The sequence below is a fragment of the Bubalus bubalis genome, chromosome 2 (assembly GCF_019923935.1).
Source record: "Bubalus bubalis isolate 160015118507 breed Murrah chromosome 2, NDDB_SH_1, whole genome shotgun sequence".
NCBI lineage: Eukaryota > Metazoa > Chordata > Mammalia > Artiodactyla > Bovidae > Bubalus > Bubalus bubalis.
In genome coordinates, this window is record NC_059158.1 from 44,655,039 (window position 1) to 44,676,183 (window position 21,145).

The 21,145-nt window shown below is 47.6% G+C and overlaps 1 protein-coding gene and 1 pseudogene across 1 annotated transcript; one reads left to right on the forward strand and one right to left on the reverse strand.

Moving 5' to 3' along the window:
• The first annotated feature begins 285 nt into the window (after window positions 1-285).
• Window positions 286-8,234, forward strand: TAP2 (transporter 2, ATP binding cassette subfamily B member). Its single transcript, XM_006050285.4, has 12 exons — window positions 286-445; window positions 849-1,346; window positions 1,435-1,549; window positions 2,312-2,442; window positions 2,693-2,898; window positions 3,334-3,531; window positions 3,977-4,105; window positions 6,070-6,258; window positions 6,372-6,545; window positions 6,700-6,859; window positions 7,095-7,231; window positions 7,458-8,234. Exons 2-12 carry the CDS (start codon window positions 857-859, stop codon window positions 7,686-7,688), a joined length of 2,160 nt encoding a protein of 719 aa, XP_006050347.2. The 5' UTR covers window positions 286-445; window positions 849-856; the 3' UTR covers window positions 7,689-8,234.
• A 9,119-nt stretch (window positions 8,235-17,353) lies between these two features.
• LOC102407826 lies at window positions 17,354-20,937 on the reverse strand (annotated as a pseudogene).
• Window positions 20,938-21,145: the final 208 nt, after the last annotated feature.

A 21,145-nucleotide genomic window follows, 5' to 3' on the forward strand; every position in this document is an offset into this window, starting at 1 on the left:
TTCCAAGGAGCAAGCGTCTTAATTTCATGGCTGCAGTCACCTCAGAGCGGAGGTAAGAAAATCCAGCGGTTCTTCAATTGCAAAGCATCCCAATCCTTGAAACAGCGTCATGTTACTTAACCGTAGTTTTAAGAATTGCAGTAGTTTCCTACGACAGAGTACTTGTGGCTGAGGGTGGTAGACTCGCCCTGGCACGCGGAGCCGGCCTCGGGCACCGGCCCCGCGTCCCGCGGGTGTCGCGCGCCCCCGGCCGGCCGCCAGGCGCGCAACCAGGCAGCGGCCGCCGAGGCGGAAGCGAAAGCAAAAGCGAAAGCCCAGGAGCCTGGCCGCCCCCGGCTGGGGGAGCCTCGCCTGCCAAAAGAGGCGAGACGGAGCGGAGGCCGCGCGAGGGGACCTCAGAGCTCAGCCCTCGGTACGCCAGCAAAGAGCCCGGGAGCCGCCACTGGTGAGCTTTTGTGCGCGTGGAAACCTGGAACGCTGACACAGGCGCAGCCCGCCCGGCACGCGCGCTGCGCCCCCGCCTCCCGCCCCTTTGGACCCGGGGCCTGGGGAGCGCGGCGGGGATCGTCTGGCCCCTGGGAACTCGGCGGCGGCTGGCGGGGCCGGGGTGTGCGGAGGGGGTCACGGGACGTGTTTTAGAGGACGAGGCTGCTGATGGTCAGGCTTCCCAGCTCCCTCTGTCAGGCCGAATGCCTTGGGTCCTAGGAGGGGGGTGCTGGTGAGACGGGGTACCCAGGGCATCTTTCAGGGCAGCAGAGTTTAAAAAAAAAAAAGGGGGAAGCCAGCGGACGCTTGGGCAGAGTGGGAGTGGGGATAGGGCCACCTCTGTCCTTCTCTTCTACCCCTAGATCTCGCCATGCGGCGCCCAGACCTGAGACCCTGGGCCTCCCTGCTGCTGGCGGACTTGGCCTTGCTCTGGCTGCTGCAGGGGCCCCTGGGGGCCCTACTTCCCCTCGGGCTTCCCGGCCTGTGGCTGGAGGGCGCCTTGCGACTCGGTGGACTTTGGGGGCTGCTGAGGCTGGGAGGGCTGCTGGGGTGTGTGGAAGCACTGCTGCCCCTCCTCTGTCTGGTGAACCCCCTATTTCTCTCCCTGAGGGCTCTTGTCCTGGGAGCCTTGAGCGCCCCTGTGGTCAGAGTGGCTGCAGCCACCTGGGCCTGGCTGCTGCTGGGGTATGGGGCAGCGGGGCTGAGCAGGGCCCTGTGGGCGGTGCTGAGCCCTCCAGGAGCCAAGGCGGAGGGGCAGGGCCAGGAGAACAGAGTCTTGATGTGGAGGCTGCTGAAGCTGTCCTGGCCTGACCTGCCTTTCCTGGTTGCCGCCTTCTCCTTCCTCTCTCTGGCCGTGTTGGGTGAGTGGGGAGAGGCCGCAGAAACTTGGGGGTTGGGAGGAGGCCCTTCAGCAGCCGCACTCTGACTGGGCCCTCCTGCCTGTTGCAGGTGAGACCGTGATCCCTTACTATTTTGGCCGTGTGATTGACATCCTGGGGGATGACTTTGATCCTGATGCCTTTGCCAGTGCCATCTTTTTCGTGTGTCTCTTCTCTGTTGGGAGGTAGGTGATGAGCGATTTGTTAGCCCCCAGTTTTTACAGGCGACCTCACTTTCCTGTTTTCAATCCCCTTTGTGCACAAAGCACAAAATTCTTAAATGAAGAAAAAGCCTGTATGAGTTCATTCACCGTCTATATCAAGCATCCATCCATTTACTCCATTCGCCGCCTGGCTCCAACATCTTCAAAGTTTATATTGCTTATTATAGTTCAGATACGAGTGAGTGTAGTACAATAGGTGTTTTTGTGTCGAATGGAATGTCTCTCAGTTGCCTGTGAGCATTTTCATCTCTGTGAAGTTCTGTTTCTCTTTTCTGACTCTGACCTCCCAGCTCATGTTTGTTTCCACAGTTAGCCTATTGTCAGGGTTGGGGGCATGTTTGTTCATCCTGACCCTTCTTCCCTAACTCATCTTGTCAGTCTTGGAAGCTCTTACTCTGAGCCTTGTCACCTTTCTTTCCAGCATCTTTCCTCTTTCCCACTGTATTTACTTTCCCTTTTGTTTTTCAACACAGCCAGGAATCTGCTGTCTACAAACTAACTACTTGGTAGGGGTTGGGACGAGGATGAGGCTCACTGGGTCCTCTTTTTTCCTTTCCCTGTTGATTCCTGCCCCTCATGTCTCTTATTTGTTTCTCTTCTGCTGTCTTGATATACTACCCCCAACTTTGTACTTCTTTTCCTTCTGTGCTTTTTCTTCTCCTTCCCTCCCCCTTCCTCTCTGCATCTCTCTCTCCTTCATCCTCCAACCCTCTTTCCCCACAGCTCTCTGTGTGCAGGCTGCCGAGGAAGCATCTTCACCTTCATCATGTCCAGAATCAACCTGCGGATCCGGGAGATGCTTTTCTCTTCCCTCCTGCGCCAGGACCTCCCTTTCTTCCAAGAGACTAAGACAGGTAAGGCCTGGGGTGCAGGTCTGGGGTCCCCCTGCATGTTCCTTGCCCATCTGCTGCCACCTACCTGCACCCAGCCGGGCCTGCCTGCATCCTTAGTGCCAGGGCCAGGAGCTGTTTTTCTCTCTTTGGGGACTTGTCTCTCTGCAAGGAAGGGGGGGGGGCTCCGTGAGATGATCGGGAGGTCAGGATGGAATTTCTGGGGGTTCTGCATTACAACACATGGTTTCCTTGCCTGCTCTGTCCTGCCCAGGGGAGCTGAATTCCCGGCTGAGCTCAGATACCAAACTGATGAGTAACTGGCTTCCTTATAACACCAATGTGCTGTCTCGAAGCCTGGTGAAAGTGCTGGGACTTTACGGCTTCATGCTCAACCTGTCACCTCGACTCACCTTCCTCTCTCTGTTTGAGGTGCCTCTCATGATAGCGGCTGAAAAGGTGTACAATGCCCGCCGTCAGGTATGTGCGGATGCTGGGGAATCCCCAGGGAAGACTGCATCCCAGGGACTTTATGCGAACGTGTGTGTTTTTGAGAGAGGAGTGGGGGGAGAGGGAGAGATTTTCAAATGTTGAATGTGGTTCCCTGTGCTATACAGTAAATCCTTGTTGCTTATCTACTTTGTGTCAGTGATTTATATCTGTTAACCTCAAACTCCAAATGTATCCCCTCCTCCACATTTGGTAACCATAAGGTTTTTAAAATTTTTTTTAATTTTTTATGTCTGTGAGTCTGTTTCTGTTTTGTGCATAGATTCACTTGTATTTTTTTTTAGATTGCACATATTTGTCTTTCTCTGTCTTACTTCACTTAGCGTGAAGGGACTGGAGTGGGCTGTGGGGGTTGGCTGTCTTCTGCCAAATTGGCCCGCTCCATCGTTGGCCCCACTGTTCCAGGCAGTCCTTTGGGAGATCCAGGACGCTGCGGCGAAAGCTGGGCAGGTGGTGCGGGAGTCGGTTGGAGGGCTGCAGACCGTGCGCAGTTTTGGAGCCGAGGAGCAAGAAGTCTGTCGCTATAAGGAGGCCCTTGAACGATGCCGGCGGCTGTGGTGGCGACGGGACCTGGAACAGGCCCTCTATCTGCTCTTGAGGAGGGTGAGGAAGCTGAGGGCTGGAGGAGGGGCGCAGGTGGGGGCTGGTCTTGGGGGTCCTTGGGGTTCCCGATGCCTTTGCCAGTGTCATCTTTTTTGTGTGTCTCTTCTCTGTTGGAAGGTAGGTGATGAGCGATTTGTTAGCCCCTAGTTTTTTCAGGGGACCTCACTCTCCTGTTTTCAATCCCCTTTGTGCACAAAGCACAAAATACTTAAACGAAGAAAAGTCTGCGTTTGTTCATTCACCATTCTGTGTCAAGCATCCATCCATTTACTCCTTCATTCGCCACCTGGCTCCAACATCTTCAAAGTTTTATTACTTATTGTAGTTCCAGAGTCAAGTGAATGTAGTATAACAGGTGTTTTTGTGTCGGATGGAATGTCTCCTCCTAGGGGCAGGGAGGCCAAAGAGCAGAAGGTCCTCAGGCTCTCCTTTCTTCTCCCTCCAGATGCTGCACTTGGCGATGAATGTGCTCTTGCTGAACTGTGCGTTGCAGCAGATCCTGGCCGGGGACCTCACCCGCGGTGGGCTCCTCTCCTTCCTGCTTTACCAGGAGGACGTGGGCAACTACATGCAGGTGAGTCGGGAGCTGTGCGTGCTCTCATTTTCCTCCTTTGGCTTCTATTTGTTCCCCTTAAAGAAACAAACTGAAATAACCCCAACTCATTGTCATTTAAAATTTCAAACTTGGGTTAAAAAAAGAGGAAAATGATAAATCTATAAACATAAACCTCCTTGTACTCAGCATCTTTTGTTTTTTTTACTTTTTGTTTAACTTTTTTAAGACAACTTCTTACTTTATATTGTTATATAGCTGGTTAACAACGTTATGACAATTTCAGCTGTACAGCAAAGTGAATCAGTTATATATATATATATCTCCATTCTTTTTAAGATTCTTTTCCCATGTAGGTCATTACAGGGTTTTGAATAGAGCTCCCTGTGCTCTACAGTAGGTCCTTATTAGTTATCTATTTAATATATAATTGTGTGTATATATCAGAGGATATAGACTATAGTTCTCTGTGCTATACAATGGGACCTTGTTTTTTATCTCCCAGCATCTAACAGTTATCAACTCATGGCCAATGTTATTTCATCTGTACCACCCACCGACTTCTCCCCACCCATATTACTGTGAATCAGAGCCAAGATATGGTTTCATCTGTAAATATGTATCTCTAAATGTAAACATTACAAATATATAACCACAAAGCCATGATCATACCAAAAAAATTAACAATAACCTCACCAAATACAGTCAGTGGTCAGATTTCCACATGTTTCATAGAGGTATGTATTATATTGATCTCTTTTTTCCTCTCTCATATACATCTGTGGTGGCAACAATCAATAAAGCTTAGTGTCACGATCTATTGAATTATTCAGGGTTGCAAAACCGGTGATACTCTGTCATTCCTTCATTTATTAGCCAGGATGCCTCTCTCAGGGGAGATGTCTTCTCATGTGCTGATAAGCTGCTGAGTGGTATAGTTTGATTAGGAAAGGCAGAATGAGTATTTAGTTCTTTCCCTATAGACGTGTGCTCAGTCGCTCAGTCCTGTCCGACTCTTTGCAACCCCATGGACTGTAGCCCGCCAGACTCCTCTGTCCATGGGATATTAAGGCAAGAATACTGGAGTGGGTTGCCATGCCCTCCTGACCAGGAATTGAACCTTTGTCTCCTGCATTGGCAGGCAGATTCTTTACCAGGGAGCCTCCTGGGACACCCTCCTTCTGTAAACCAGTTTTGAAAAGTAATTAGTTACTGCACCTTGGGCTTTAGTTTATAACTTTTATAAACACCTCTTACGTGTGGAGAGCTGTGTGAGGCAGTCTGGTGGCTGCAAAGATGAGGTGGGCACAGTGCTTGCATTTAAGGAGTCCCTGTCTCACCAGGCTAGACCGCTGTGTACAAGTAACACAGCACAGTAGCTGGAAAGGTCTGGAGATGAAGGTGATGCTGGTTGGAAGGGGCAAAGATGTCTCCATCCTTTACATTACAAATTGGAATAATGGGGTGTTGGTGCCCATTTTGAGTCAAATTGCACACTTATTCCTGATAGTCCAGTGGTTAGGACTCTGTGCTCCCACTGCAGGATGCATGGGTTTGATCTCTGGTGGGGCAACTAGGGTCCCACTTGCCACCTGGGGCAGCCAAAATTTTTTGTAAAAATCTTTTTTTTTTTTTAGACTCTTATACTAATTATCTCATATGGAAGCCATCTGCCTCATTATTCAGGAAAGTGAGTGTTAGTTGCTCAGTTGCATCCCAGTCTTCAACCCACCAGGCTCCTCTGTCCATGGAATTTTCTAGGCAAGAATACTGGAGTGGGTTGCCATTCCTTTCTCCAGTTAAAAAATCTTTTCTAAGAAAGTTTTTTTTTTTTTGTCTTTAAAAATTAAAGGTGGTGATCTTTTCTGGGACAAGGGGAGAAGCGCAGCTGGGGTGGAGTGTGGCAGGGCTGTGTGAGGAGCTGGGAAGCTGGTTCGTGGCGCAGCTGCCTTTGCTTAGCTGAGCCCCGCCCTCCTGTTTTGCAGACCCTGGTGTACATGTTTGGGGACATGCTGAGCAACGTGGGGGCAGCCGAGAAGGTGTTCCGCTACCTGGACCGAAAGCCAGATCTGCCTCCACCGGGGACTCTGGCCCCACCCACTCTGCAGGGCAGGGTGAATTTCCAGAACGTCTCCTTTGCGTATCCCAGTCGCCCCGACCAGCCTGCGCTCCAGGTGCCCGATGGCGGGAGACTGGGCCCCTGACTCGCTGCGCGGATGATCGGCCTCCACGGAGAGGGGAGGCCGGGGGAAGGGGCAGGCCTCTGACTCTTCCCCGGCTGTTCTAGAGTCTGACGTTCACCCTGAGTCCGGGGCAGATGACGGCGCTGGTGGGGCCTAACGGGTCTGGGAAGAGCACAGTGGCCGCACTGCTGCAGAATCTGTACCAGCCCACCGAGGGCCAGGTGCTGCTGGACGGGAAGCCGGTCTCCGAGTATGAGCACCACTATCTGCACCGTCAGGTGGGGAGGACAGAGAAGGGTGGGCAGAGGGCAGGGGAGGGGTGTGGGGCGGGAATCCAAGGGGTCCGTGGTGAGCGGGGCGGGCGGGGAGGAAGGGCGGGTCCCTGCCGCGGGGGATGATGCACAGCCCTCTGCTCCCGTCGCCTCCGCTCAGGTGGTCTTGGTAGGGCAGGAGCCCGTGCTGTTCTCGGGCTCGGTGAGGGACAACATCACCTACGGCCTGAAGGGCTGCAGCGACGAGAAGGTGCTGGCTGCGGCCCGGGCGGCCCGGGCGGAGGAGTTCATCCGCGAGCTGGAGCTCGGGCTCGATACAGGTACCTGTGGCCACGGCGTCGCCCCCTGCGCGCGCGAAGTGGGCGCTGTGGCCTCCCGACCCCCTCGGGAGCCTGTGTTCCCAGAGAAGCGGCCGCCTCGGAGGTCCCCCGCCCCACCCCGGTCCACGGGCGCTCGTCCTCCGGAGCGGTGCCTGTGGAAGCACCAGCCGCGCTTGTGAAGTGGGCGTTGTCTGGCCCCTGTCTCTGAGGAGAGGGGGTTTCTCGGTCTCCTCAGAGGTGGGGGAGAAAGGCAGCCAGCTGGCCGTGGGGCAGAAGCAACGTCTGGCCATCGCCCGGGCCCTCGTGCGGGATCCCCGCGTCCTCATCCTGGATGAAGCCACCAGTGCCCTGGACATGGAGTGTGAGCAGGCTGTGAGTGCGGGGCGGCGGGACCCCTCCTGGGGCCGGGGCCGGGCGGGGAACTCCCCGATCCTCTGAGGCTGCCTGACCCCGCGGAGGGAGGAGGGCAGCTGACCTTGCCCTTCTGCTCTGTGCTACCTTCTCGTGGCTCACGCCTCTTCCCCCTAAGCCCCGTGGGCCCCGGGCCTCCAGCCCCTTCTGACCCGGCACCCGGGGCATCGCGATCCTCCCCCTTCAGCTGCAGGACTGGAGAGCGCAGGGGACCCGCACGGTGCTGGTGATCGCCCACAGGCTGCAGACGGTTCAGAGCGCCGACCAGGTCCTGGTGCTGAGGCAGGGGCGGCTGCAGGGCCCCGAGCAGCTCATGGACGGGCAGGACCTCTACTCCTGGTTGGTGCAGCAGAACCAGAGCGTGGAGATCCCAGACACACCCGGCCCCGCCCAGGGCCCTCTCAGTGACCCGGAGTAGCTCCTGCCTTGGCTTTCCCTGGGGGTGTTCCCCTGGCTGGTTGTTTTTGGAGCTGGATTTAGACCGTGGGTACTTCTGCTGGGGCCGTTGGAGGGCGAGGGACGGGAGACGTGGTATCTGTCTGCATCCAGGAACCTTAGTTACTTGACGAACAGAGCTTTGCCTGGTGCTGAGTACTGTATTGTGGCATCTTGAATATATTTAAAACTATTTTTTTCTTACATAAATAGCATACATTTGTATAGTAAATTTAGACAATAGAGACAGTCTAAAGGAGAAAAGAGAAAAGAAAAGAGGAGTCTAAAGGAGAAGGAGAAAAGTAAAATTATGCACTGTTTCATGTCCCAGAGATAATCACCATGACTATTTTGCTGGCTGTCTGATCAGTCTTTGGATTGTTCTTTGAGATACATAACTATTCATGAGCTTGCCCTTCCCTGTCTTTTTCTCAGTTCCCACCCGGGTCTGATATTTTGGGAACCACTAGGATATGGGGGAGCAGAGCACTGTTCCCTAATTAACAGTTTTAATAAAATTTTGATAACAGCTACTGTGTACAGTGTTTTAATATGTGTAGGAAATATGCGAAGTCTTTTCCATGTATTATCATTTTTAATCCTTATCCTTAACCCTTTGAGGTTGTTTACCCTTATACCCATTGTATGTATGAGAAAACTGAGTCTCAAAGAGATTAAAGGACTTTCCCAAGGTTGCACACTGGTAGAATTGGACTTGGAATCCAGGCCTGACCCTGGAGTCCACACTCTCAACCAATTATATTGCACCTTGTGTTATAGTCTACTGTATAATCATACCTTGTAAAGCTCTTTCACTTCTAGTTGTGAACAGCTCTGAATCCCTTATCTTCTCTCTAATTCCATTGTTACAACTTTCATTCATTGTGTTGTGAAAGTGAAAGTGTTAGTCACTCAGTCATGTCTGACTCTTTACGACCTCATGGACTGTAGCCCACCAGGCTCCTCTGTCCATGGGATTCTCCAGGCAAGAATACTGGAGTGGGTAGCCATTCCCTTCTCCAGGGGTTTTTCCTGATCCAGGGATCGAACCTGGGTCTCCTGCATCATAGGCAGATTTTTGTACCATCTGAGCCACCAGGGAATGATCTCATGTCCAAAGAGGTTCCCCTACCATTGGTTCATCTCTTCCAGACATTGTTAATGAAGTCATTTTTCTTTCTAGGGGACAAGTAAAGCAGTATCACTCCTGGAAAATCCTTCCTGTGTCCCTACTCTTTTCTGCACTGATATTTCTTCCCCAGAAACACAGCTTATCTAGCCCATTTCTCTCTGCTTTTCCTTTTGGAAAGGACGTTCCATCCATGACAAACTTCCTGCCCTCCTGATACCTTTGTGCCTCTGTATATGGCGCGCCCTGCCATTCCCAAAATGGCTCTCCCCGTTAGGCCCTAGTTCTTTAAGATTCACCAGCAGCAGCAGGATTTAAGTCTCCCAGGAATCCTTCTCTAGATGTCTCAGAGCTCCTTTCCATGCGCTCCTGCTGCTCTGCTCCAGGGGCTCACCTCTCTCACTGTCCCTATTAAATTCTCCACCCCCACCATCGACCTCATTGGAGGTCCTGTGAGCCCCTGCAGGGGAGGCCATCTGTCTTATTAAGCTTTATGTCTACTGCCTGGCACAGGGCTCCATTCACATTGAATGATAAATAACTGTTTTGGGTAAATGAATAAATCTCCGTCCTCTACTGTCTTCCATCTCAATATTCCTTACACATACAAATCACTGACATTCCAGAGCTCTACATGTCACTGGTTCCTGGAAGGTCTTACATTTGCTCTTTTTTAGAAAACTGAAACTTTCACTTTCCCAGAAGTGGCAGGTACTTCCCAGACTAGCACTGAACTCACCGGAACTTTTGTTGTTTGGGGTTTGTTTCTGCCTGGCAACTGTTGGCATCAGGGTGAGGCCAGAGTAAATAACTTCCTATGCGTGCAAACCTTTACTTCATCTGCGGTTGTCCTGCTGCTCCACACCTGTTTATTGTTCAAATAAGCATTGGGAGAGAGAGAAAGTGAAAGTCGCTCAGTCCTGTCCGACTTTCTGCGACCCCATGGACTGTATAGTCCGTGGAATTCTCCAGGCCAGAATACTGGAGTCAGTAGCCTTTCAAATGTCACCGAGGGCAAATTAAGCATTGGGAGAGAGAAGACTGGCCTGATTCTTTCCCCTCCTCACCAAGTGTCCTTCCTCCATCTGTAAAATAGGAATGATAAGTTCTATATCCCCTACCTTGTGGGAACTATAGTCTTCATGGAGAAAAGGATCTATTAAAATTCTTTGGTAACCTCAGCAGCCATGAAATTAAAAGACACTTACTCCTTGGAAGGAAAGTTGTGACCAACCTAGATAGCATATTCAAAAGCAGAGACATTACTTTGCCAACAAAGGTCCATCTAGTCAAGGCTATAGTTTTTCCTGTGGTCATGTATGGATGTGAGAGTTGGACTGTGAAGAAGGCTGAGCGCCAAAGAATTGATGCTTTTGAACTGTGGTGTTGGAGAAGACTCTTGAGAGTCCCTTGGACTGCAAGGAGATCCAACCAGTTCATTCTGAAGGAGATCAGCCCTGGGATTTCTTTGGAAGGAATGATGCTAAAGTTGAAACTCCAGTACTTTGGCCACCTCATGTGAAGAGTTGACTCATTGGAAAAGACTCTGATGCTGGGAGGGATTGGGGGCAGGTGGAGAAGGGGACGACAGAGGATGAGATGGCTGGATGGCATCACTGACTCGATGGACATGAGTCTGAGTGAACTCCGGGAGTTGGTGTTGGACAGGGAGGCCTGGCGTGCTGCGATTCATGGGGTCGCAAAGAGTCGGACACGACTGAGTGACTGAACTGAACTGAACCTCAGTATAATTACACCCATGGATTCATAATACCTAAAAATTGAAAGACATCTTAAAAATAGTATAGCTGTCAAATCTTTTACAGATAGGGAAAGGGGCCTGAAATCACAGAGCCCATCAGTCAGAGAGCTGGGAGGGAAACTCAGGCATCTGGATGGGCATACAGGAAGGTGCAGCAGACCTTAGGATCAGAAGGGGTCATGAACATAGGTTACCCTTGAGGGACAGTCCCAGGTAAGACTTACTTCAGACACACAGAAAAACATTCCCCGACAGCGTATTCAACAAACTCCTACAAGTATGTTCTGCCTGATAACCACAAGCATTAGTAATTCTGATTTGTCCAGAGTTTCGGTTCTTTTTTTAAAAAAAAGTATGTATCTTTTGGCTGTGCTGGGTTTTGGTTGATGCTTGTGGGCTTCCTCTAGTTGTGGTGAGTGGGGTGCTCTCGAGTTGTGGTGCAAGGGCTTCTGATGCGGTGGTTTCTCCTGTTGCAATGACACCTCTAGGGCACTTGGCTTCAGTAGTTGTGCTGCGGTTGCCACGCAGCATGTGGGGTCTTCCCAGACCAGGGATCGAACCTGCAACCCTGCAGTGGCAGGTGGATTCTTAACCACTGGACCACCAGGGAAGTCCAGTTCTAGTTCTTTTCATTTTCCCCTCCCACTACCCATCACCATTTCACTCCCACCCCTTAAATTCCTCATCTTCTCGTCACTTACCTTCAGAGTCTTTCCACTTAGCCATGTGCTGCTCTTTCCGAAGCATGATATGAATGGCGAAGAGGAAACTTAGGAGACTCTCAGATTACTGTGGGTTCCCAAACAACCTCCCACCCTGTCTGCCCTGCCCAATGTGGGAAAGATATTGACCTCCAAGTCTTTCGCGCCCCAGCTGCAGGGGCAGCCACTTGCCTCTGAAGGCAGTGGGGCCTCAGAAGGAAGTGTGGAGTTGTTAGAGTCTGCAGAGAAAGGACTAGGGGGAAGGGAAAACAAAGAGCTCCCCTGCTTTCATGCTGAGTGAGAGGAACATCCATTTTCTTGAATCCAGTGCCATCTGCTGGTCCTGGGAAATACTGAGTTTCAAGGACTTTTATGAATGAACAATATTCAGTATCAATGATAATCATTCATGGAGTGCTTTCTGTGTGCTCCTGCTGTGCTAAGAACCTGCCATACCCTACTTTACCTTTAAGGTAATCTTATGTGGCATGCATTACATTCCCAATTGTAAGAATGAGAAATGGAGACTGAGAAACATTTGCTCACTTGCCTGGGACCCACAGCTACGTAAAGGTGGACTTTGTGCAACTTCACATATTTAGAACATATTTAAGAATACAAAGGTATACACAGAGACAACTGAAGAGAAAGGGAGAGAATATAAGCTAGTTTTCGGATATTTATAGTAGAAAACTAATAGAAACTATCTAACTGCATTATATAAAGGTAAAATCAAGATAATGCCAACATAAACAGCCTCCCCCAAATCTGAAAGACTGCAGTTTAGAAAAACACAAAAAGATATAATGAAAGATTTTAAAAATGCAATGCCTATATAAACATATTTAATAGAAAATAATAATCTCCAAATTATACTGAATCCATTTGCCATATTAATAATTGTAAATGGACTTAACTCATTAAAATATTAAAATTAAAATATTTTCAGATTAGATTAAAAAAAAACCTCTGCTGTTTTCAATATACAAAAGATATGTTTAAAAATACAGTGACTCAGAAAGCTTCTTTTTTTTTTCACTTTTAAATTTGAATTTTTTGGCCACTCCATGTGGCATGTGGCTCTTAGTTCCCCGGCCAGAGATCAAACCCACTCCTCTTGCACTGAAAGCATGGAATCTTAACTATTGGATTGATAGGGAAGTCCTGAAAGATTCATTCATTTATTCAACAAATAAAATGATAGACAAAGGCACAAAAAAAGAGAATGTAAACCTAAAGAAAGCAGAGGTCACAATCTTATTATTAAAGAAGGTGACATTCAGATCCATCTCCCCAAATTGATTGAGATAAGAAGGCACTTTATAATGGAAAGTGTAAAATTAAAAATGGGTATCTAAGAGATATGTTAGTTCCAAATAGCATATAAGTAACCATCATGGAGCAGAAATTAAGGAAAATACTAGGAAACTATTCGGAAAGGTAGTAATAGGTGATTTTAATTTACTTTTCTTAGGACTAGAGAAACCAAGTAGACAAAAGTTATGAACACAGAAGATGCTACTAACTTAGTCAAAAGTTAGATCTGATGGATCTATATTGACATCTTCTCACTGAAAACTGGGAACACAATTTTTCAAGTTTCAACAAAGTATTAATGAAAATGGACCGCACATTCTGGCACAATAAACTTCAGTAATTTCCCCAAAAAAGTAGGCATGATATAGATACAATTCTCCGACTATAATGGAACAAACTAAATAATAATAATAAGGTCAGAAAAGATAAATGCCCTTCCACATGGAACCTTAAAGAAACAGTCTTTCTCTTGGGCCAGAGAGTGAGAAAGCAACAACTGGAAAATTTCTAGAAAAATGACAATTGAAAATCACACATCAAAATTTTTAGGATACGGCTAAAGCAGTGTTCAGAGGAGAATTCATGACCTTAATTACTTATATCAATAAAAGGAAAGACTGAAACAAAGTGAATTAAGTGAAAAGGAAACAAAATCAAATGGAAACAGCCTAAGTGTCTATCCGTAGATGAATGGATCAAGAAGATGCGGTACATACATACGATGGAAAGTTACTCAGTCATAAAAAAAGAAAATCATGCCATTAGCAACAACATAGACGGCCCGGCAGGCATCACACTAAGGCAAAGTAAGTCAGAGAAAGACATACACTGTACGGTTTCACTTACATGTGGGATCTGAAAACCAAGTGAACAAGCAAAGAGCAGAAAGACACGTGGTACAGAGTGGTTGCCAAAGCGGAGGGGACTGGGGAGAATGAGTGAGATAGGTGAGGGAGATTCAGAGGCATAAACCTCCAGCTACCAAATGAATGTGTCACAAGAATGAAATCCACAGGGTGGCTAAAACAGTGAATCCTATGGTAATAACTTTGTATGATGACAGATGGCATCTAGATTTATCATGTTGATCACTTTGTAATGTATAGAAGTATCAAATCACTATGCTGTACACTTGGAACTAACATAGTGTTGTAACCTAATTATATCTCAATAAAAATAATAAAGTCACCAAGATAGCGACTGAAGACATATTTTTGCCAGGTAATGAGAGAATGATTTTTTTTAACACCCTCAATGAACAGCTGCATCTACCATGCCCAACTTCTCTCACTCTCTAGAGAACAGGGAGGGAAAGCAGAAGAGGGGTACAAAACGAGGGGTGAGTTTTGGGGGAAAATCACAGAAAAGCCCGTATCTCTATGAAGTAGAGCTCTTGGTTGAAGTCAGGCAGGAAGAGAAAAATAAAAATCCCCCATCTTAGTTTTCAAACTCATACAAGTAGAACAAAAAACAAAAATGTGAGAGAAGGCAACTAGGCATGACCTCTCTCTTTATTAGCTGTCTCCCTGCAATGCCTAGTTTCTCTGAAGAGCCTGGGAAACCCAGATCCTCCCACTGGGGACGGTGACAAGCAGCACAGAAAACGACTCAACAACAGAGCTTCTGATTGGACCAACCGGATGCTTCCATTTATTCAAGCTGTATCAGAGGCCACCGGCAAGGGAGATTCCCAGGTTGGTATTGCCTTCTCTCTTTGGTTGACCTTGCTACCTTTTCCTACAGATGGTCTCCCTGTCATTCCTTGTTCCTGATCCATGAGACCACTGACTTCTTTTTAAGAGACAGGGATGGAGATCTATCCTGGCACCAAAGTTATAATGCGATTCTTCAGTCATTTTGACCTTTTGTGCATTTTATTGCAGGGATGTTAAAGATGTAGAAATGAGGTTTTCCTGGGTTCCCAAGTAAGAAATACAGTGCAACGAAAACAGCATAGCCCGTGGACTAACTTCCTGTGAACTCTGGTTCATTCTCTCCTTACTTCACCTGTAGAAGGGACGTCATGATAGTATCACAGTGAAGGGTTGTTCTGATGATTCTCTCTCTCCCTCCTCCTGCCCCCCATATTCACACTGTGCCTAGAAAAATGATTAGTAACAAGCAGCTGACAGATATTAACTCTTATTGTTATGATGCAGTCAAGTTAGATTTCAGAACGTACGCGCTGCGGACACATTCGCACTGGAAGTAAGAAAGAACAGGCCTGCTAACTTCCGGTTCAGCATCCGTATCCTCCAGTCTTCCCCATCTAAGGACCTCCTCCTCCCTCCAAATGCACGCACAAGCCCCATTAACTCTGTGTTCTCTGGGCCCCCCGGTCCTCTTCTCCCCACGGGCTCTTGTTTATCTCTGAGAGAAGGTGCAGGAGCCCGGCCAGGGGGCTGGCAGCAGAGGAGGGGAGACAGGCTGAGACCCTTGGGGCCTTCTTATCTCCGACTTTTTCTGCTTCTGGTACCCCCAGGTCACGTCCTCACTCACTCAGCCGCAAGCAAAACACTTTTCTTCATTTTCAGATGAGGTGAGATACATGGGAAAGATACATAGGTATTTGTGTGAAGAAAGAAGGAAATTAAAATTCAGCGGCTCGAGCGCCTTCTGATGGCTTTTTTTTTTTTTTTACTCAGCGCCACACACACCCTTCCAACTGGGAGCAACACCCCCACCCAGCTCTAGAACACTCACAACCATAACACTCCCACTCGCAACAGGTGACACATCCCCACACTTGGTCAATTTCTGACCTGTGGTCAGGCTCCTAATTTATAAATATTTGAATCTACCTGAGGACTGTGGGTGGCATTCTGGTTCCTGTTCTAGCAAGTTAAGTGAGGCTGTGGTAACAAGGACTGCTGGTGCCTTTTTTTTTTTTTTTGGCTGCACTGCATGGACTAGGGGAGTTTAGTTCCCTGATCAGGGAGTGAACCTGGCCCCTTGCAGTGGAGTCCCAATCACTGAAGCTCCAGGGAGGACCCGTTATCAAATGCCTTAATTAAGCAAGTTATTTCAGATTCGCATAGCATCTGTTGTAGGTTCAGGTGATTCTCCAGGGACCTTCTTTCCCCAATGACTCATCTAATTAGATTGCTTTTATATAATGATTCCAACATTTGAATACAAGCCTGTTTTGGTTGACTTGGTGATGTTGCCAAAATTGGACCTCTTTACAACAGTGCCAGATTACATCTTGGAGACAGAGTTTTGGTGAAGTATAAAGAAATAACTTTATTCCTTTGCCACGCTGGGCGGGGGGTCATAGGAGGAGGAGGTAGTGAGGAGTCTCACAGTGTTCAAGGAGCAGGGGGGTGGTCAGCTCGTGGACTGCTCTTCTGATTGGTTGCTGATGAGGTAATCTGGAGTCAGCATCATCAACCTCCTGGTTTCTGGGATCTGGGGTCTACATGCTTTTCGGCAGCCTACAGTTAACGTCTTCCACCAGGGAGTGCTTTCAGTATCTGCAAAACAGCTCACAGGATATGACTCAGAATACTATCTATAGTCCTTGAGGAAGAACTCAAGGTCCTTGCCTTTGTATAATGGCTCAGATATTATTATTTTGTCTTGTTTCACTATTTAATTTTTTTTTTTTTAATTTTCTCATTTCTTCGATTGAGGTTTTTCTACAGACGAAAGGCAGGTGGATGACATGGGTGGGGGGTCTATTCTGGGAAGACCTCATAGGATCCTGGTCGGTTACAGTAGGGGAAGAGAAAAGTCCTCCAGAATCTAACAATCAATGCGGAGGATTCTCCTCTCAGGGGGGCTAGAACTAGTCTCTAGCAGTTATAGGAGAGTAGGACCTGCAGTTTTCTGTATGCCTAAGGAATAGAGAAAGTTGGTGAACACCATTAATGTCTTCCATACTGCCCCATCTGTTTCTTTCTTTCTTTTAAAACTTTGATTTTATTTTTGTTTCCCATGGCTTGGGGAATCTTAGCTCCCCAACCAGGGATCAAACCCGGGGCCATGGTAGTGAGAGCACAGTCTTAGCCCCTGGACCACCAGGGAACTCCCCCCATCTTTTTCTTATTTTTCCTGTCATGGCCTTCCAGGGAAGAAGTATTTATTCTGCTGCCTCAGATCCCTGGGCAGAGCATGTTTACTAACAGTAGAGGGGGAGGGGCGTCACAGGACACTAAAGTTTACAAAGTTGCCTTTCACCTCCCTCACCTTCATACTTATTTAATTTATAAATCTGAGATTGAGCTGCCTTTCCTATTTTGTGGATGTGCATGCTTAGCCGTGTCTGACTCTTTGTGATCCCCATGGACTGTAGCCGCCGGGCTCTTCTGTCCATGGGATTTTTCAGGCAAGAATACTGGAGTGGGTTGCCATTTCTTACTCCAGGGGGTCTTCCCAACTCAGGATTGACTCCATGTTTCTTATGTCTCCTGTACTGACAGGCAGATTCTTTACCACTGGCACCCCACTCCAGTACTCTTGCCTGGAAAATCCCATGGACGGAGGAGCCTGGTAGGCTGCAGTCCATGGGGTCGCTAAGAGTCGGACATGACTGGGCGACTTCCCTTTCACTTTTTACTTTCCTGCATTGGAGAAGGAAATGGCAACCCACTCCAGTGTTCTTGCCTGGAGAATCCCAGGGACAGGGGAGCCTGGTGGGCTGCCATCTATGGGATCACACTGAGTAGGACATGACTGAAATGACTTAGCAGCAGCAGCACCCCTCTGAGAAGAATAAATCTTTAAAAAAATAACTTACATCTTGTTACACTTTTCCAATATTTGAACTGAATTGTGTTTAAATGTTTATGCTCTTTGCATTCAGTTCATTATTTATTCAAAATTTTTGCTATAGGCTTTATCTTGAATGTGCAAAACCATTCGCCCTGCATAGAAGTCCCTATGTTCCTCTGGCAATTCTTTGAGGGTTTTTAAGGCTCTCATCAGCAATGCTGGGCTGGAAGAAGCACAAGCTGGAATCAAGATTGCTGGGAGAAATATCAATAACCTCAGATACGCAGATGACACCACCCTTATGGCAGAAAGTGAAGAGGAACTAAAAAGCCTGTTGATGAAAGTGAAAGAGGAGAGTGAAAAAGTTGGCTTAAAGCTCAACATTCAGAAAACTAGGATCATGGCATCTGGTCCCATCACTTCATGGGAAATAGATGGGGAAACAGTGGAAACAGTGTCAGACTTTATTTTTTGAGCTCCAAAATCACTGCAGATGGTGATTGCAGCCATGAAATTAAAAGACGCTTACTCCTTGGAAGGAAACTTGTGACCTACCTAGATAGCATATTCAAAAGCTGAGACATTACTTTGCCAACAAAGGTCTGTCTAGTCAAGGCTATGGTTTTTCCAGTGGTCATGTATGGATGTGAGAGTTGGACTGTGAAGAAAGCTGAGCACCGAAGAATTGATGCTTTTGAACTGTGGTGTTGGAGAAGACTCTTGAGAGTCCCTTGGACTGCAAGGAGATCCAACCAGTCCATTCTAAAGGAAATCAGTCCTGGGTGTTCATTGGAAGGACTGATGCTGAAGCTGAAACTCCAGTACTTTGGCCACCTCATGTGAAGAGTTGATTCATGGAAAAGACTTTGATGCTGGGAGGGATTGGGGGCAGGAGGAGAAGGGGGCAACAGAGGATGAGATGGCTGCATGGCATCACCGACTTGATGGACATGAGTTTGAGTGAACTCCGGGAGTTGGTGATGGACAGGGAGGCCTGGTGTGCTGCGATTCATGGGGTTGCAAAGAGTCGGACCGACTGAGTGACTGAACTGAACTGAACTGAAGCCTCTGTCCAAAATTTGTGCAGCTCTTGATGCTGCTGTAGGATCTTTGTTTCCATAGGTATCCTGCAGAGAGCTGGCGTGAGGACCTTCACCCGTGGCAAAGGTCATGAGGAAGGAGGCTCGACATAGGCAAAGGCGGGATCGAGCCTCAGGAGTCCCCCTGGAAATTCTCGAGCATCTACCCCCAAAACCAGAGTCTGCCTACTTTACTACTTTGTGCTCTCACCTACACCTCTGACTTTATGGGGGGCTGTCCCCCACCACCTCTTTCAGAGAAGGAGTTAACTTAGAGCTCCAGTTCATAATAATTCCTGGGCGTGATAGGAGTGTTTCAACCTACAATCTCCTCTGAAGGTTCTCTAGCCTGCCTTACAGGCTTGTCCGGCCACATGTGATTGCTCACAGCCTCCCAACCGTGAGAGGCACGAGATACTTTAAACCTTCTAAAAATAGGTTCTTTAGAGAAGTTAGAAAACTATTAGTATAAGTATAGTGGGCTGATTAGAAATTGTATTGGTGAAGGGTTTTTCATTTGTTGAGTAAACATTTCAATGTTTACTGCTAAGTCTCCACATCCCCTGCCATTAATGAATATATAGAAGAAATATGTATTAACCTTTGATATTAATCACGTTAGACCTTAGGCTAAGCAAATTCTTTCCTTAATTAAAACCCACAACACCCTCACCCTATAGGAATGTAACTTTATCTGGTACCTTCAGAAGGTGGCGTGTGTTTCAAAAATAATCACCCCTGGAGAAATAAGTGTTCTGGTTGACTGACCACTATCACAAGGAGAGGGTCATAAATTGTCAGCAGGCACCCCTGGCCAGAAGATGATGTAACACCCCTAAGACCTCTGTATACATTTGTATGAAGCACCTGACTTTAATAAAAGTCAGGACTGCTGTCCCCGCGTGACTTTTGTATAACACCTCAGTGTATAAAAACAGACTCTGGAAAATAAAGAATTGGGATCAGTTCCTCGAAATACTGGTCTCCCCATGTCTCTCTCTCTCTCAAACTCTGGCTGAGTCTCCATCTGGAGCGTGGAGCCCACCAAGCTTACTAACTTTGTCTGGGCTTCTAAGACCCAACTGGGGAGGCCTCAGTGTCTCCTCTCCTTCGGGAGAACGGAAGGACACCTGCGGCCTACGTAAGTGGTGCAAGCTTCTTGTCTTGAAGTTTTATTGGTTTCCCGAGTAAACCAAGCTACTCAGCCTCTTTTCTCCACTGAATTTTCCTACTGAGCTATCCTTATTCTATTACTCTTTATATCTCTAATTAATATTTAATTAAAGCCAGTGTATCCAGTGAACTCTCTGAAGCCGTCTCCCCTTCAAATACCCTGGATCAGCTGGGGCTGGACCTCGGCAGTACCCATTTTACCATAGCATTCAGAGGGAAGTTGCTTCCAAAAGACATTCACCCCCACTCCAAACTCTTCAGAAATTATATTATGGAATCATAAAGCAAGAATGAATAATACATCTCCAGCTTTAAGGGAACATTCATACCACCTAGCCTTGGCAAACAGTAGATATTTAGATAAGTCTGGGTTATCTATGTTCGGCACTTCTGATTTAATACCTGATAATTATAAATATTGGGCATCTTGAAGACTGAATAGTATAATGCATTTTTTCCACTGTTACTTGTATTGAGAAGTTATCCATTACATTACAGTGGATCCAAAGTTGTACCTTTGGTGAGCTTAATTTGAAAAACACTGGAAAAGAACCATTCTTTGAAAAATTCTGGAAACTCGATATCTCCTTCAGATAAAGGAAATTGCTTTCTGGTATTTGCAAGATCCTTTCTAGGTTCTTTCCCAAGTGATCCTAGGTTGTCCTTCTCAGTCTTTTCTATTAATGCTCTCCGGTGGCCTTATGAAGAAATGTCTCTATATATGCTTGTATTAAAAAGTGGATCCACAAAGCATGAAGTACAGTAGATCCTCTGATATAAAGAATTCCTTATGGTTTTCTTCAGTTGCCCTCTGTACCAGCTTGCTAAAAGTTTAAGAAAGTTCATGGGGCAACTGCACCAACATGAATCTTCACTTCTCTCCTTCTGATTTGGCTTAGGTGATCCACTGTCCATCTGCTTGTGAAAGTGAAGTCGTTCAGTTGTGTCCGACTCTTTGTGACTCCATGGACTGTAGCCTACCAGGCTCCTCCATCCATGGGATTCTCCAGGCAAGAGTACTGGAGTGGGTTGCCATTCCCTTCTCCAGGGGATCTTCCAGACTCAGGGAGAGAACCTGGGTCTCCCACACTGTAGGCAGATGCTTTACCATCTGAGCCACCAGGGAAGTCCTCTGTCCATTTGCTTGTACATGCTCCCAAATCAATTCCTTTCAACACCAGAGGTTCTCTCTGCGGATCCAGGTGTCCCATGAACTGCTCCTGCGAATCACCCTCGAGCTGAGGTACAGGGACGCGCTGCCCATTCTCCTTCAACTCTGGGGAACCTCCACGTTTCGCCTTTCATTTCCTGAACCTTATTTCTGCCATCTTCAACAGAGTTCCTTTGTGACCCGCCATCTTTCTTCTTCCTACACTTCATGTGCTTGGAAGTTCTAGTCCTTCAGGATTTACAGCTGGTTAGTGGAGGGCAATGGCACCCCACTCCAGCACTCTTGCCTGGAAAATCCCATGGACGGAGGAGCCTGGTAGGCTGCAATCCATGGAGTTGCAAAGAGTCGGATACAACTGAGCGTCTTCACTTTCACTTTTCACTTTCATGCATTGG

Bases quoted from the DNA above. Each gene is read 5' to 3' on its own strand.
- TAP2 (XM_006050285.4), top strand. From the start codon at position 857: ATGCGGCGCCCAGACCTGAGACCCTGGGCCTCCCTGCTGCTGGCGGAC. The intron at 1,550-2,311 runs GTAGGTGATGAG...CTTTCCCCACAG, and splicing joins TGTCTCTTCTCTGTTGGGAG to CTCTCTGTGTGCAGGCTGCC. The intron at 3,532-3,976 runs GTGAGGAAGCTG...TTCTCCCTCCAG, and splicing joins TCTATCTGCTCTTGAGGAGG to ATGCTGCACTTGGCGATGAA.